Source organism: Lepidochelys olivacea (assembly GCF_965140295.1).
Source record: "Lepidochelys olivacea isolate rLepOli2 genome assembly, chromosome: 8".
Classification (NCBI taxonomy): Eukaryota; Metazoa; Chordata; order Testudines; family Cheloniidae; genus Lepidochelys; species Lepidochelys olivacea.
In genome coordinates, this window is record NC_140418.1 from 63432043 (window position 1) to 63448206 (window position 16164).

General features: G+C 38.2%; 1 protein-coding gene across 5 annotated transcripts in view; it reads right to left on the reverse strand.

Annotated features, from left to right (window-relative positions):
• Positions 1–16164, reverse strand: part of KCNT2 (potassium sodium-activated channel subfamily T member 2) — a 286784-nt gene that overhangs the window by 72230 nt on the left and 198390 nt on the right. For 3 of the 5 annotated variants that reach the window (XM_084637878.1, XM_084637876.1, XM_084637877.1), the window contains 5 exons: positions 12118–12347; positions 10399–10615; positions 7985–8090; positions 7503–7675; positions 2758–2829 (listed from right to left, as the gene is read on the reverse strand). In XM_084637878.1, the coding sequence (XP_084494004.1) occupies positions 2758–2829; positions 7503–7675; positions 7985–8090; positions 10399–10615; positions 12118–12347 (798 nt within the window). The remainder of the gene's footprint in view (positions 1–2757; positions 2830–7502; positions 7676–7984; positions 8091–10398; positions 10616–12117; positions 12348–16164) is intronic. The other 2 variants (XM_084637879.1, XM_084637880.1) reach the window with 1 other exon arrangement.

Genomic DNA, 16164 nt, shown 5'->3' on the forward strand with positions numbered 1-16164 from the left:
GTGGTGCTGACTCGCCCCCCGGGGAATGTAAGGGGCAGAAGGCTTTAACGGTGCAAGGCCTGGCGTTGGAAGCCCTTTCTCCATGCAGTAGACAAGGCAGTACCCACCCTTCCTCTCCTGGAGGTGTAAATATCAGGTTTGGTTAGGACCTGCTGTGGGCATTGCGCTAGTCACTCCTTTTTTAGGGGGGCTGGGAAGGAATTTTTCCCTTACCACCATATTGGCTTCAGTGGAGTGAGCGTGGGTTTTTTTGCCTTTTCCACAGCCGGTGTCAGGGAAGACCTATTATGATGAGCACAAAAGGTGGTAGGCTATGGTGGTAGGTCGCAACTTATTGTGTAAGTGTGGGGTGGATGTCCAGTGTAGGTACTCCATAGGGAAGGCATCCAGTGACCATATAAATGGCCAGGTAAAGGACTTAAAAGGAGGTGCTGGTTAAAGGAACAGGAAGGGGGCAGTTGGGGCTCCTATGATTGGTACGGAAGGAAGCCAACTCCCCTTTCTTACAGCCTACCTTAACACTCTTATGAGAGGGGGTGGACAGTAAGGTCCAAGCCATGGGTTGGCTGGGGGACCTGGATGGAAAACAAAGGGGGCTGGTGGAAGCCCCAGGTAGTTATTTGAAAAAATATGGAGTAGCCTGTACTGTACACTTTATCTGCCAGGTAGTCCCAGACCTCTAATATAAAGTCGTGGCCTGATTAAATTCATATCAAGTGTCTCCTGTCCTCCTTTTAGTATAGCCAGACAAAATATATGGTGATATAGTGTAGTACAACTAGACAGGACCACTATGGTCATTAAACACATCAAGGAAATAGCCAACACTTGCACTTAGCCACAAACAGATCAAAGCAAATAATTGACTACTGAACTGCAAACTGTACAGTAAATAGTGGGGGTATTTTTGGAACAGTCAGCAGTGCATGAAAAATGAAGTTCGCATATATTACATTGTGAGTATGAACTAGAATTTATTGATTTTCACTTCAATATGTAACTTCTTTGTTTCTAAATGCTTATGTGCAAACCAATCATTTAAAACACTGGACATAATTTATAAACTGACAAGTCAGCTGACAGATTATAGAACATAAATGTATGTTAGTGTTACTTTACACTTCACCTGCAGAGAAATTTGCACTGTCCTATAAATGAAACATCTCTACACTACAATTAGTGTAAACTGCAGAATACATCATATTACCACTAGTTTCAATATCTGCAAACTTGTTTTGTATTCAATAAATTCCAAAACTGATGTGAACCACTCAACAAGGAAGATAACATGACATTTCTTACAGGGTGATATAATGTATTCCTTTCCGAAGTAGTCCCAACAAATAGTAGTAAAGTTTAACTTTTTTTGTGGTCCATAAAACAGTTTGAAAACTCCATGTTTTTAATTACCTAGCTTAATTGTAGCTAAATCAACTATTCAGTTTCTGTGATTATTTTTTATAATTTCTGAATGATCACAAATCAAAGGTGACAAGATGCTGCTAAATATAATTACGTGCCAAGACCTTTCTTTGTTGTTTTTGAAGGCTGGAATGCAATGCATTTTAAGGCTATGTCTACACAGCCACCAGCAGTAAGCCTCCCAGCCTAGGTGGACAGGTTTGGGTTAGCAGGGCGTTCGCACTGATGCTCTAAAAATAGCTTTGTAGCCATCACTGTGAAGCTGCAACTCAGGCTAAAACTTGGGCTTTTCTTCTGATGTGAGCTGGGAGGATCTCTGCTGTAGGATGTGTAGGCGTATCCTAAAAATTATAACTTCTATCAATGTATTATGAATGACAGTTTGTGTTGTCTGTCACTAAGGTACATTTCCAAGTATATACGTCTCCATTTACAATAGGCTTGATCCTGAGACATGCTGAACAGCTAGAACTGCTTTTGAAATTGATAGGTGAAATTGTGCCAATGTAGTCTATTGCAAATCTCCCCTCCCCCCCCCCCCCCGACTTCCATAGTACCAATATTTCACAGAATAAGTATTCCGGATGCCCAGATGTCTCAGGATTGGGCCCTCTATTAGAGCTAATTTTTTGCTTTAGTGATGACTGTTTAGAAACAGGAATATACTGAAAATCTAATGAAAGAGTCTCTTCTAGTCTGAGTTCTAGCCTGACTCTTCAATCAGTGATGCCATTAAATCTAGATACTATTTTATAAATATGTAATAGTAAAGGGCTAGGTAGAAGTAGTAGGTGATATTTTCAAAGGAGTCCAGCGGTTTTAGAAGTAAGTTACTATTAGTGTGTCTAAATCTCATAACAAACGTTAACAATCCCAGCCAACAAGTAGGAGCAAAAATATGGTGGTTTCATATAGGGTTAGACTAGAACTCAGTGGGAGCTGTTGGGTGCTCAGCATTTTTGACAATTTGGTAACTTTATTTGCGCCTTAATGGGGATTGGGGGGAGTAACTTTAGGCTCATTCCTGTTTTTAAAAAGCCTAGCCCTAGGGCCCATTTCACCTAGAGAGTCAACACCAAAGAAAGCGTTTAAAAAGACTGCCAGATCTGCCAATGTACTATATAAAGCAAAACCAGATAGTGACTCATTTTTGAGTGATTGAGATCCTTTGGCAGAAATCTGAAATTCCAAATTACAGCACCTTGACACAAACCATGCATGGAGGGATATTTTTTAAGTACTGTCACCACACTTAAACATGCAGTTACAAAGCACAGCACATGACAAACCACTGAACACTACAATGTTTAAAGTTCTGAGGATTATTTTACCTACTTGTCAATAGAGCCCACCATGTAGTAAACCATTGGGAACCAACAGATTGCATCCAGAAAATGCATATCTGGCCTAAGCAGCAGATGGGTTACAATGAAACACAACATCACAACAGTTGCATCTCCTCTGAAGAAACTGAATAAACTATGTTAGTTTGTTTGGAAGAGAGAGGAGGGGAAAACTAGGAAATGTTAAATAAATATTTTAGTAACATAGCAAACTATATTTCTGGACATCAACATTCAATGCTGTTTGCTTTGATCATGATGCAGCATGATCAAGTTTAAATGTGCTTTACATAAATGTTGTTAGTCTTCTAAATCGGAAACTTTATGGCACAATCATACAGCAAATGCTTTATTTAAAGAAAAAAGTATTGATGACTAAAGAGGACTTACTAAATTATATTCCAATTCATGACCTTAAACATCTTTTTAATGAAAATGCTTAATGATTGGAACCAGATCCTCACCTAGTTTCAACTATGATAGTTCCATTAAATCAATTTTACACCAGCTATTGATCTTGCCTTATCATTTCTCCCTAAAAGTTATGCATTTTTCAACTGTCTGCATTTTTCTTTCCCTTCCACCTCTTCTAAAACAATAGTTGGCTACTTTTAACATTTTAATTGTTGCTTGACATACTAGGGTGGAAATAAAGGTCAAAGGTTAATTTTAATCTCAAATTTCCTTTTAAGAAAGGAAAGGTAAAATAGTTTTCTACTGTACTCTTTCTGTATTGTACTATAAGACTTACACCTTTTTCTTCTTTCTTAGGTACTGAAAGTACAGTGATAGCAGATGAAATTTTAATCAGCACGAAATAAGGACATGTCTAATCATGCACACTACTGCAAATTGCCTCTGTTAACAAACTGCAAAAAAGATTAAGAGAAACTATTAAATCATAGCAAGGGATACTAATGCTAATTTACAGTGGGTGAAATCCTAACTCATTTTAAGTCAATGGCAAAACTTCCATTGACTTCAGTGGGGCCAGGATTTCACCCTATTGCCTTGAGATGTGAAAAATGTGGTGGACTGATTGCAGTGTCCTTATGGTTACAATATTTCAGCTGAATGTTTTACAGAGAATCTGCTTCAGCTACCTAGGCCATACCTTGCTAAGAGCTTAAGCAGAGACCACAGCTTTCATTTAATGTTGAGATGGTATAATTTTATGCTAACAAAAATGGCATTTTTTCAATCTTCAGCAAAAAGAAACTAAAATAATAAAAGTAACATATCAGAGAGTGTGTAAAAAAACCAAAACCATGAGCCCAAAACGAGAGTGTAGGAAAACACTAGAGGGCACTGTACACTTTCATGTGTGTTCTTAAAGGCCAGTCTTATTTGAAACTTGCTAACCACAATTTTAAAAGAATAGTTTTTATAGATCTCTTCTGGTGTGGGGGAGTTTATACTGTTCATTACAGGAATAAAGAGAACTATGATATACTAACACCATTATGTACTGTCCTACAAGAAATCTGTACTGAGGGAAGTGGAACCCACTTCAACTAATTTCAGATTCTGTAAAGTGAAACTATTTATAGTAGAGATCGGACAATGGCACATACACCCAGAGGAGAGTAGGGCCTGGAATCTGAACCAGGATTCAATTTATGCAGCTGGCTCTTTTTATCATGCAGCCTAAAGGTTCCAAGTTTGTACATGAATTGTTTACCTTGGACTTATTGAAACACTATAACATGGTCCAAAAGGTCTGCATCATGCTCATCGTGTTAGGGAATTATTCTCTTCTATAGTACTAATGGGAATCAAGTGGGAAGTTTGCCCTGTTTCTGTAGCTGAATGGAATAATTGGAACAGATCATATATGCTCAGAAAACACAGCAAGAGGAGCAAGTTGGGAGGGATGATGCATACATAAAGCTGCTAATTGAGAATGGAAAATATATGGCTCTCTAAAGTACATAACTATAAATTTTCAACCCCCCTAAAATAAGCTGTGCTTGAACAGAAAGTGCTGATTAAAGAAAAGGCAAATAGAACCCCCCCACACACACACACACACCCATTAAAGGTCAGGAATTTTAAAGAAAACTAAGTGAGCTAGATGACATAAAGTGCAGTTTATGTGCAGGACTGTACTGAATTTTTTAAAAAGTGTGTATGTTATGAATTATGAACAGATATAGCAGTCCAGTCTCTCCTCACAGCTGCCAGCTGATTTCCAGTTTTATACTAGATGTGGAAAAACTGGCTAAGCCCAAATATTAACCAATCTGGACTGGACCCAATCTGTTCATGAGGTTTGAAATGAGTTTAGTTAAACTTTATCTCACTCTACTTTTTCTTCTGCCCTTTCACTCCCATTCCTTGCATTTTGCTGGTGGCATCTCAGCCTCCTGCTGTTCCTTCCTGAGGCTTCCCTTGCATTAGTGCCCCAAAATACATGTACAAATGGGAGGCCCCTTGAAGGTTTTCAGTACGCTGTAAGCTCTTCTAAATACTACCGTGGAACCCCCAGCATGTGTCGTATGGGCTGAAAAACCATGGCCTGCTACTTCTGGGAGAAGAGGAAATGCTCCTTGTGGGAAAGAAGAGCTTTTTTTAGCCAACTTATGAAGACTCTTTCTTGTAAGGAAGGAAAAGAACTCCCAGCTACACCTTCTTGACACATGTAGCTGGGTAACAGACATGGAGATCTTGCCTTGGGAGGGATCCAGAGCCCATCCTAATAGATTTCCATGAGTGGCAGTGGTTGCTACAAGCCTCTTTTGGAAAGTATTCCTGCCAGAAGAGAAGACACCTTCTCCCGAACAGAAGCTTGGGGCAGAGACAACTGATGGGGGATCATAGAATGGGGAAACTTCCAAAAGATTAAAAATAAATATCTAGTATTTCAAGTGCTTATTGGAACTGAGTTTCTGGGTGTTTTGGAGTTTTACCACCTGTATACCACTTTATATTTTGTACAATACACTATATGACTCTGGAATGAAGCCATAGAAAGGAAGTTTGGTTTTTAGTGCACACAATCTGTTTTATGATCCCTTGTTTCCCCTTTTCCTGAAACCTAAATACCACATGTTACATGTTCCACTGGCCCTTTTGGACCCCACTATCTTGATTTGACCTTTTCAGACTGGGAAAGGCTTCCAGATACCAGGTGATTTCTATCAGTCATTGCAGCAGTAGAAGATGAATCATTACTGTGAGCGACAGCAGAAAGGAATGTCAGCGGCTGTGGCACAAAAGCAGTGAGTGCACTGCTTTGTGATAAGGTAAAGAGATTGTGAAATATCAGTCAGAGCACTGCCAGTCATTACACTGTGAGAGAGCAGATTGCTTAAGACTTGAAAAAAAGTTACTAGGTTTTGACCTTTATTTCCAACCTAGTATACTAAGCAACAATTACAATGTTAAAAGTAGCCAGGTATTATTTTGGAAGGAAAAGCAGAGTGCAGACGGTTAAATTATGTTATGAAACTAAAAATATGCACTTCGTTATCTGACCTCTTTCCCCCCCCCCGCCCCACGAGTCAATTTGCAAACTCAGAAACTGAAGCACATAATGCAGACAGACCCTTTTTAATGTGACAAGTCAGTGTGCCTGCATGACACACACCATTTTCAGCCATCACTATAAGGGGACAGATTTTGCCTTGCCCTGCCGTGGCATGGAAGTGCATAGGCTGAGGTGGAGGAGAGTACAAGGAACATTCTGCCCTTCTTGTGTAAGAGCCAAGAACAAATGTAAACTCTTCATGGGGGGAACACAAGAAGGAACTGTTTCCTTCTAGTGTCTCCAAAGGGCATTGCGGAGGAGATGAGACTATGGAAGGAACAGTTGTTCCCTGTGGTACAATTCCTCCTACAGCTGTTCCTGAGGTGATGAGGATCTACATCATCCTTAAATCAGGACTGTGACTTAATGGCACAACTGAGCCATAAGTTCATTAATGAATGTTTGTTCTTCTATGGTTTTATATGGCAATCAGTGGACAGAGATATTTCCCAAAGGGCACTTACAGTCTATAGTATTGATCATCTCTGAACTAAGCAGTAATAAAAAATCTGCTTAGATAGTATAGGCTCTGTCTTCTGCATTTAACTGATAGACCAGTCAAATACTACTATAATTACTATTTACTGTGCAAACCATACAACAAACTTGTTCAGAGGCCTGAGTGGGCTTAAATCTGAGGCAGTATCTTGAAAGGACAAACTGGCTCCTAATGTGCAGGTCAGCAGTGTGAATAAAATAGTGCTCCCCTAGGTGCTAAGTGGGCTGGGAAAAGAGGATGCAGACAGGAAAGTGAGCAATTCAATCTACATCTGAAATGTAGAGAAGTTAAGATTACTTTCACATGTTAGATGCAATATTTAAATTGCAATTTATCTCCTAAAATTTTAGAATTGTAAAAGATTTTACAACTTATTTTATAATTAATAGTACTCCAATTTCTCTGCTTTTCCTTATAAACCTGGTATTACCATACTGAAAACTGTATTGTCCTTGGTCCTGATTCCAACTCCCGCTGTAGTCATTAGAAAAGCTCCCATTGACTTCACTGAGAGTTATATTATGTCCTTACTGTAAAACACAATCAAGATATCATCCTTGTCTCCACTCTTGCTTTAAAGGTGTATGTGCCACAATGTTTTTGATTTAAATTGGTCACATGAAATGTGACCATCAACCACAGACAACGCACGTATTGGGATTTAAACACTTATTTGTATAGTAAATAATTTTCTTATAAATCCACTTACGGGTTATCCAGAAGTAATACTATAGGGTTGAGTTCTTTCTTTGGTCTGTAATAAGCTCTGAGTGGAACAATAAAGTTGTATAAGCCATTTCCAGCTGTCTCTGCTGCAACTATAATCAATTTATTTTTGAATCCATAGGCTTTGGCATCTTCATAGTAGTTATGTTGGCACCCCTAAAACCAGTATAGAAAACAAAAACTCAGTGGCTTTGGATAGGAGTTGATATTCAGGGATAATAATATTAGAGGTGGTTTTTCACTTCCCAAGCTAAAATGTGTCAGTTGAAATGATAAAGAACTTAGTCTTGTCTGAGCTTCACAAACACCTGTTAGCAACACTGCATTTCAGCATTGGTTGTAGCTGAACTGGTGCTGAATGCTGCTTATCGGCAAGTGCAGACAAGGACAAAATTGTGTTCGGTTACAACAAACAAACAAGCCTTGTTTAACGCATATGTATATCCATCAACACAAACTCTTTACCTTGTCCAGTCTTAAACAACAAAATGGCACTTTTTCATGCAGCAGATGGCAAAACGTGGGAGAACTTCCAATATAAGGAGAGTAAGGAGGATAACCTTTAGCATACCTAGAAGAGTAGAGAAACAGTTCTGAATACTGTCAACAATTTAACGACTGTAGACCAAACAGGTCTAAATTTTTATTACTACTATTTGTGGAATAGCAAACATAGGCAAGTATTAATGTATATAATCATACATAACTAAATATGAAATTAATCAAAATAGATACAACTAGTGTTTGCCATATAAACAATCAAAACAAAACAACCCCTATTTCTAATAAAGATCAAAGGACCATAGCTTATGGCTTACAGGCATATATATAAAATCAGTAGAATTAATAAGTGGTGACATTGTAAGGGGATGATATGGGTTATTTGTTGTTTCTTAGGGTGATAAGTTCCTCATCTAAACAACTTTAAGTGTCAGTCCACTTCCTGATGTCTTATGGCACCAGCATGGATTTTCAGCATAGAAAGTAGATGGACGGTGTTCAAGATATTTCTGGCTCCTACATAACACTTAAAAGTTAAACTGATCCTAATGCTGATCAGCTGAAAAATCTAAAACAATTTGTAATAGCAACCTATATTGCAGCAAAAATGATTGAATCCAAGAGTTTAACCCTTTTCTGAATCCTGCTAGAGATTTATATACATAAGAATATCAACAATTATATTTGCAAGAGAATAGATGAACTGTAAATCCTTATACTTCAGGGTGTAAACAAACTGAAGTTTAGGAAGAAATTTCTCTTTTTGGCAGTACATTCCATGATTCTCCACTATAGATTTTCTTTCTTTTTTCTTTGAGGCATGTAGTAGTCATTGAGTAGTCCCTGGAAGGTCATGGGAGTTGTCATGCTCCAATCTTCCAACCAGCAGCTTACAGACAACAGCTAGTACAGATCCAAAAATCCAAATTGAGGAACAAGCCCCACCCCATGTTCTGACTGGAAGAGCTCCAAGGATCCTGATTGGGATGCTGCCCCTATTTAAGTCAGATAAGGAAACTGGAGGTTGTCCATACAACTGGACTTCACACTGCCATGGACTCCTGGTTTCATGATTACCTGTTCCTGCCTTGTTTCAGAGTAACAGCCGTGTTAGTCTGTATTCGCAAAAAGAAAAGGAGTACTTGTGGCACCTTAGAGACTAACCAATTTATTTGAGCATAAGCTTTCATGAGCTACAGCTCACTTCATCGGATGCATACTGTGGAAACTACAGAAGACATTATATACACAGAGACCATGAAACAATACCTCCTCCCACCCCACTCTCCTGCTGGTAATAGCTTAGCTAAAGTGATCACTCTCCTTACAATGTTCCTGCCTTCTGATTCTGACCTTTCAGTTTCCTGACTTGGTAACAGATCCCGGTCCTCTGTTTAGTCTCTTGTTTCTGATCTCCTGGCTTTCCAGCTTGGCCTGATTCTTGGTAATTGGCTCCTGGATCCTCAGCCCAGGCCTAATGCTAACCCCTAGGCCAGGTCACCCTTACCCTGTCCCTGACACAGAGACAGACCACAATGAGAAAGACCACTGATTTAATCCAGTATGGGAATTTTTATATTCCCATAAGTAATCCTATTCAGTCAAATTACTCACATGCATGAGTATTTGCAGGATTGAGCCCTCAGTTTATTTCACTAATGCATTTTTAATTTCAGTAACAAACTAATAAACACTTGAATAAAACATTGTGGGGTTTTTTTGCTTTACTATTGCTGCTTTTTTGTTGCCAATATTCTTGCATTCACACTTTTACCACACAAGCTATACTATGCTGGAGAGTCCTGTGCAGTGCCCCACAACTGGACCCTTTAAAGGTTGGAATCTGATCTCTCTCAGATGTCAGTGAACCTTCCTCTATTAAAAAGTCATTTCATTCTTCAGACTGAAATATTCAGTTTTGTTTCCTAGTCAGCTGAGTCGTGCCTGAAGTACTCCAAAAACTATGTGCTATAGGGAGACATTGCCAGGTATGTGAATTTGTGTGTGTTTATGAAATAGCTTTAAAATTCCAAACACAACAAGGTCTTTGTTATTGAGTATCACAGATGTCCAGCATGAGTTGGAATGTTTTTCTTATTTCAAAATAGCCTTAAGAAGCTTCGACCAATTCATGATTGCACTTTTGAAGAGGAAATCACTTCGCCCTTGGGCCACGTATCTAATCACTACAAATGATGTGATAGGATCACGCAGAAATTTGGTACACTTTTGTTTCTTATTAAATGGAATATCACTAATCAGAAAAAGAGCTGCAATCCTGTCCCTATTGACTTCAATGGGAGCAGAACTGCACTCTACATTTACCCAGTATTAGCATCTATGAATAGTAATGTCCTGTTTACATTAACTGTACATACTCTAAACCTGTAGAAATGTCATCATCTGATGGAGTAGTTTCATCCTCTGACTGGTCACTTAGAAGATCACATGTTTGAAGTGATGAGGAATCTGCAACCTCCAAAACAGGTGCTATGCTAGATCTTCTGCCATCTTTACTTCCCTCTGAAGGAAGGGTTAGGGTAGGTCCACTGGAAGATCTACATCCTGTATCTTGTAAATCTATAGCCACGGTCCCTGAATCATCATCAGAAACAGCTCTCAATGTGCAAGTCAATTAAGCGTTTAAAAAAGGGTAAATTATGCTTATTATGGATGATCTAAAACAGAACCAAATATTCAAATACTGTCTGTTTTGTCTATGTATAAAAACTACATTAAAATATAATGTTACATCCAATATAGCCTTACAGCACTGAACAATATACAAGGCAGTTTCTCATAATAAGGTAATACATTATTTTTTCCAAATACATATCAGTCTATGGCATTTAAAAACATGTTCCATGCAATCAGGCTGTGAGAATATGCACAAATAAATTGCAGGTTATATTGAATTTATGAATGTTGTTATATATTCATAATAAGGAATTTGACTTAATAAATCTGAATATTATAACCAGAAAAACATAAGATTTCCAATTGTGTAAATGAGATCAGAATTTGACACCTTGACTCTTAATGCCTTTATTCTTCCTGGTTCTGTTACATAATGTTTTTGGAAACAAAATAGAGTCTGATGAGTTGTTTGATGGACTAAAAGAACGTCTGGAGTTTTACCTCCTAACTTATGCCAGTAAGAGGTACTGCTTCCTAGTACAAGAAATGGGAATAATCCTGATTGGACTGATTAGCGTCTAATATTAGGCCAATTTGTAGTGAATTAGCTTGTGATATTCATATGAATGTACAAACTATGGAATTCATCTTTTGACATATGGGATTTCATTGCACGAGATATTTTAGACTGTTGGTACATTTTAGCTAAATTGCCATCAAATGTTTGTCTTTGATTATGACTTATAGTGTTTAGACAGCAAGAGATTGCAGCCTTTTGTGACTAAACACTTTCAGTATTTGCATACAGGCCTGAGTTTTGGACTCTGCCAAGCTACACTCAGTGGAGAAGAAGGGAATCAATGACACAAGTGGTTTTGTGACATTTTTAGGCTCCCATCCTAATCCTGGCACTAGCTAGGGTAATAGCCTATCTTAGGCACTAGCTTTTGATCATCTGTCTGTGGCCCTAAAGGGTCACCCCAGGCACATCCCTTTTTCCACTTGGACATGCCCTTTCAGCTTGCTGTGTGACATGGGAGCTGGTGCGGTTGCTTGATCACCTGGATGTTCTTCCATGCTGGGGGACCTCTTCACTGGCTTGTTAAATGGATATTACAGCTACTTTGCACCACCTGGGATCTGGTCTGAACTTTGTGGATTTTTTAAATAATCTTATGAGTTTCCTTGGCAAGTGGCTTGTTAGATAGTATTCTCATTTGCATAGATTTGTCTGTGATGTTGTATTTCTGTATACAGCAAGAGAATGCCATTTATGTTGATATTGTTGGGACCCTTTTATTTTTTTAATTAAATATATACATTTAAACCTAATGAAGGAACATGTTTTCCATCACCTCAGGCTTTTTCTTTTAAAATCGCTTTACAGTTTTAGAGTAGTACATTTTTGAGCTTTCTTTTCTATAGTTTCAGACTATTTTATAAGGTTTACCTGTACTTACCCATACTGGCAATTACACTGTGCAAGGGTAACCTAGAAGGTCCATGATAGTATGACTTGGATTCATTATTTTTTCTATGCTGTTCTTGCTTTTTAAAAGCTGAATTTTCTTCTTTGGTGATGTTGATATAAAAACATATGTCTGTAGAGCTCATAATATATCGAGGGCCTGGATTCAGCAAAATGTTTTTGTTATCTTCCCTCCTAACACCAATCAGACAGACTCCAAACCTTAATTAAAGAAGGAAAATACATGGTTTATTGAATGTAACTCAACAAAACACAAATTGCAGATTACAATAATGGATCCTTAATTTAGTCTCACTTACATGCTGCAGAGTCAAAATGTGCACATTCTTGGAAAATAAATATTTGAAAATACAGTATTTAACAAAATTATTCCCAAAACTGGCCATCTGTGATCAAGCACAATTCCTTGGGACTTATGAATCCCAAAGCACTTCAAAAACTTTTTATTCTATAGCAGTATACTTCCGATGTTGAGCCAGTTAATTTCTGATATCAAACATATAGTCCCTTCTGAGAATACAATACACTTATGGAACTCTGTTAATTCAGCACATTAAGCTGTTCCATTATTCACCTGTCAATGGAATTGTTTTCAGATTTCCTCCTCCTCCCCCCATAATTTAGTCTTATTCTTTTTGATCAATAGTAGAAAATAAGGAATTAAAACGACAGCCTCTGTTCTCATTTTATAACGTTGAAAATGAACTCTTATATATGCATATGATTGCAGGATAAATTAAATTTGTACATTCATCTTACAATATTTAAAAACTCTAATAATCTATTTATAAACTCTTTATCAATTGATTAATTTGAGTAGAAAACACCTTTTTTACCAGAATGAAGGTAATATGCATGAAACTGACATTTGTGCATGCATACTCAGCATAAGCTTGTACAAACATGTTCAAAATATGTCAGGATACATCTGAGGTTGAGGTGATCTGAAAATATAGCCTAGATTGTCGATAAATGAGGTAAGACTGATGAATCCGACCCTAATTTCTGAGGATGGGACTGTGGAATGTTTGACCATTAATAGATGTTGGGGGGGTGGGGTGGGAGGAATGATTCCTGGATAAAGAAATGGAAAGGTTGAATGTTGATATCTGCAGTGTGCAGGAGACATAATGGAATTTGAATGATGGGAGCAAAACTCTGACCCATAGTGGTCAGATCTTTTGATTGCTGCACTACTGTGATGCATCTGACAAGCACATTGATGTTGCTCTGGTTTTGTCTTTGAAAGTGCAATCTGCCAAACTGGCAGACTTGCTCTCCATACTGGATAGCCACTATTTTCAGTTTAAGGTAGAATGTGTGGTAATAGTGCATATGCTCCAGCTGATGCAAGGCCTGATGTGAAAAAGATGCTTTTTATGCCACATTAAATGACATTTTATGTAGTACATCATTCCAACTTCATATTGTCGTAGTAGGAGATATGAACATGAGAACTGGTCATGATAGAACTGAATTTGAACTGGTACCAGGACCTTACAGTTTATCAGAAGAGAGATCAGATAATGGTGTGTGTCTACTTGAATTTGCTTCCACACATGAACTATTTTCAATGTCTACCTGGTTTCAGCACAAGAATTGCCAAAAGTATACATTTTGTATCCATGGGGCAACAATGCAACCATGGGTTTTCAAACCAGAATGAGATCCTTAACTACACTCATTCAGGATGTGTAAGAATTTACAAGTGCTGCTGTTGCTCCGGAATTTGACCATCAAACCCAAATAGCAACCAGGATGATCTCTTAATAAAGTTTGAGAGATGCATATCTAATATATCACGAGTTCTCAAACTGGGGGTTGTGACCCATCAGGGGGTTGCAAGGTTATGATGTGGTGGGTTGTGAGCTTTCAGACTGGATGCACGGCCAGAGTTGAGTCAGTGAGAGGAGGAAATGGGCAATAGAGAAAAGTCTTGAGCGAGCAGTTAAGAGGGCCCGTCAGAATGCTCATACTCAATGCTGGAATAGTACAGTGCAGTGTAATGATGAAGCCTCTGAAAGACATGACCAGAAATGTGTATCTGAGATTCTGAAGGCCCTCATTGGATATACATTCTTGCCTCTTCCATCAGTTAAGGACAAAATTGGGAAATACTGCCAGCATATCGATTCACAATTTAAGCATTGGAATGCATATTTTTGTGAATTAGTGAACAGATCACCACCAGCATGTAAACTATAACTTAATCCAAAAATAAATCCAACAGAAAAAAGGTCAGTGATATTAGAGGAAGTGATGCTTGTGGTCAAACAGTTATGAAATGATAAAACACCTGGTGTTGACTATTACATCAGAACTTCTTATGAGTGGAGGCCTATATTTAGTTCACTGAATTCAAAGAGTTGTCTTAAAAGTTTGGGAAACCAGCCACATTTCAGAAGAAAGCAAAAGGGGCTGCATTATCTCTTTTAAAAAAGAAGTGATCAGCTTGATCAAATTATTCGGATAATAACACTGCTGTCAGTCCCAAAGAAGGTATGTTCGAACCAACTGAAATACTGTCTCAAACCAAAAATGAGAGACAACCATTCTGACTTCCATACAGGTCAATCTACAATCTGCATTATATATATATTATCTCTGGAATGTTACTGAAAAATGACTAGACTGATGAAAGGAAATTAATATTATGCTTATAGAATTTGCAGCGGCTTTTGTCTCAGTGTATTGCAGCACTGTGAACACTGCTATATCAGCATGGGGTGCCTAGCAGAGGAACTGTACCATGGTACATCTATCTAGCTGGGTAAGGGTCAATGGTTGTATTAGACAGGTTTTCAACAGAATCAACGATTTGCCAGGAATGCATTCTCACGTACATTAAATAATGTTCCAATAGACTATCTGATCACAAAGTAGATTGAGGTCAACACAGGAGGTGTGAAATTTAAAAATTCATCTTCAGAGGCTCTCAAGTATGACGATGATATTGCTTTACTAGGAGAGATTATGACTGACTACAGCTAATGCTGGAAGAGTCATAAACTGTAGAATTTATTAGACTTAAGATGTGGGTGAAAAAAACAAAGCAATGCATGTCTCCTATAAAATAAACTACTAACCTGCCAATGCTGCATGTAGACGGCAATGGCACTGAATGAGTCAATAGTTTTATCTGGGTAATTCGTTTACAGCAGGAGATCCAAGAAGTTCCACATCAGCTTGGTCTTGTGTCAGTGGCATTTCAGCATTTTCAAAGGACTCTGAGTGGTGGGATGTCTATGTGACAACTAAGATATGAGTGTTCAATGTGGTAGTGATGACAACCCTGTTACATGAAGCAGAAACATGGCATTTAAGAACTACTGAGGAGAGGATACTAAACACTTGTCAGTGTGAAAAGTTATGGCAAATTCTTAACATCCATTGCTTGGATTTTGTCACAAATGAGAAGATACTTAAGATCCTGGCAAGTTGCAACCTTGCACCGGTTGAGAACAAGATGACTGCCATGGTAGGGTCATGAAGAAGAAGGTATGCTTTAATAGAAGACTTATCAAGCTGAGGTTGAAGGGAGTAGAGCACAATGCTGACCACAAATAAGGTTGAAAGATGCAATTTTGAGGGATTTAAGAAACCTAAATCCTCCCATACTGCCTCTTGACAAAGGAAGAAGATTTGCAAGGGTCCATTCAAGATGGAAGCCCATTCTGTGCACTGTAGCCATGTGAATTTTGCTCATGATTCATCAAATATATACTTAGCCTTTGACAGCTGTGAAAGATCCCGTTCCGACAGAGAAGATATTTTAAGCATTCTTTAGATTCTGTCCAGGAAGAAAGCATTTAAGTTGTATCAGCTAGGGAAAGGATGTATTGAATGTCTAGTTTTTATAACTCCATATCGAGATGTTGATCTCCTGACTGTGATGTACATTCTTGATATCTGCCTAGATAGAACTAATCTCTTTTTGCCTTAAGGTTAGGCTTATACATATAGACCAACACCAGGTTTTTTTTTATACTCAAAACTGGCAGGAGAATACAGAAGTCCC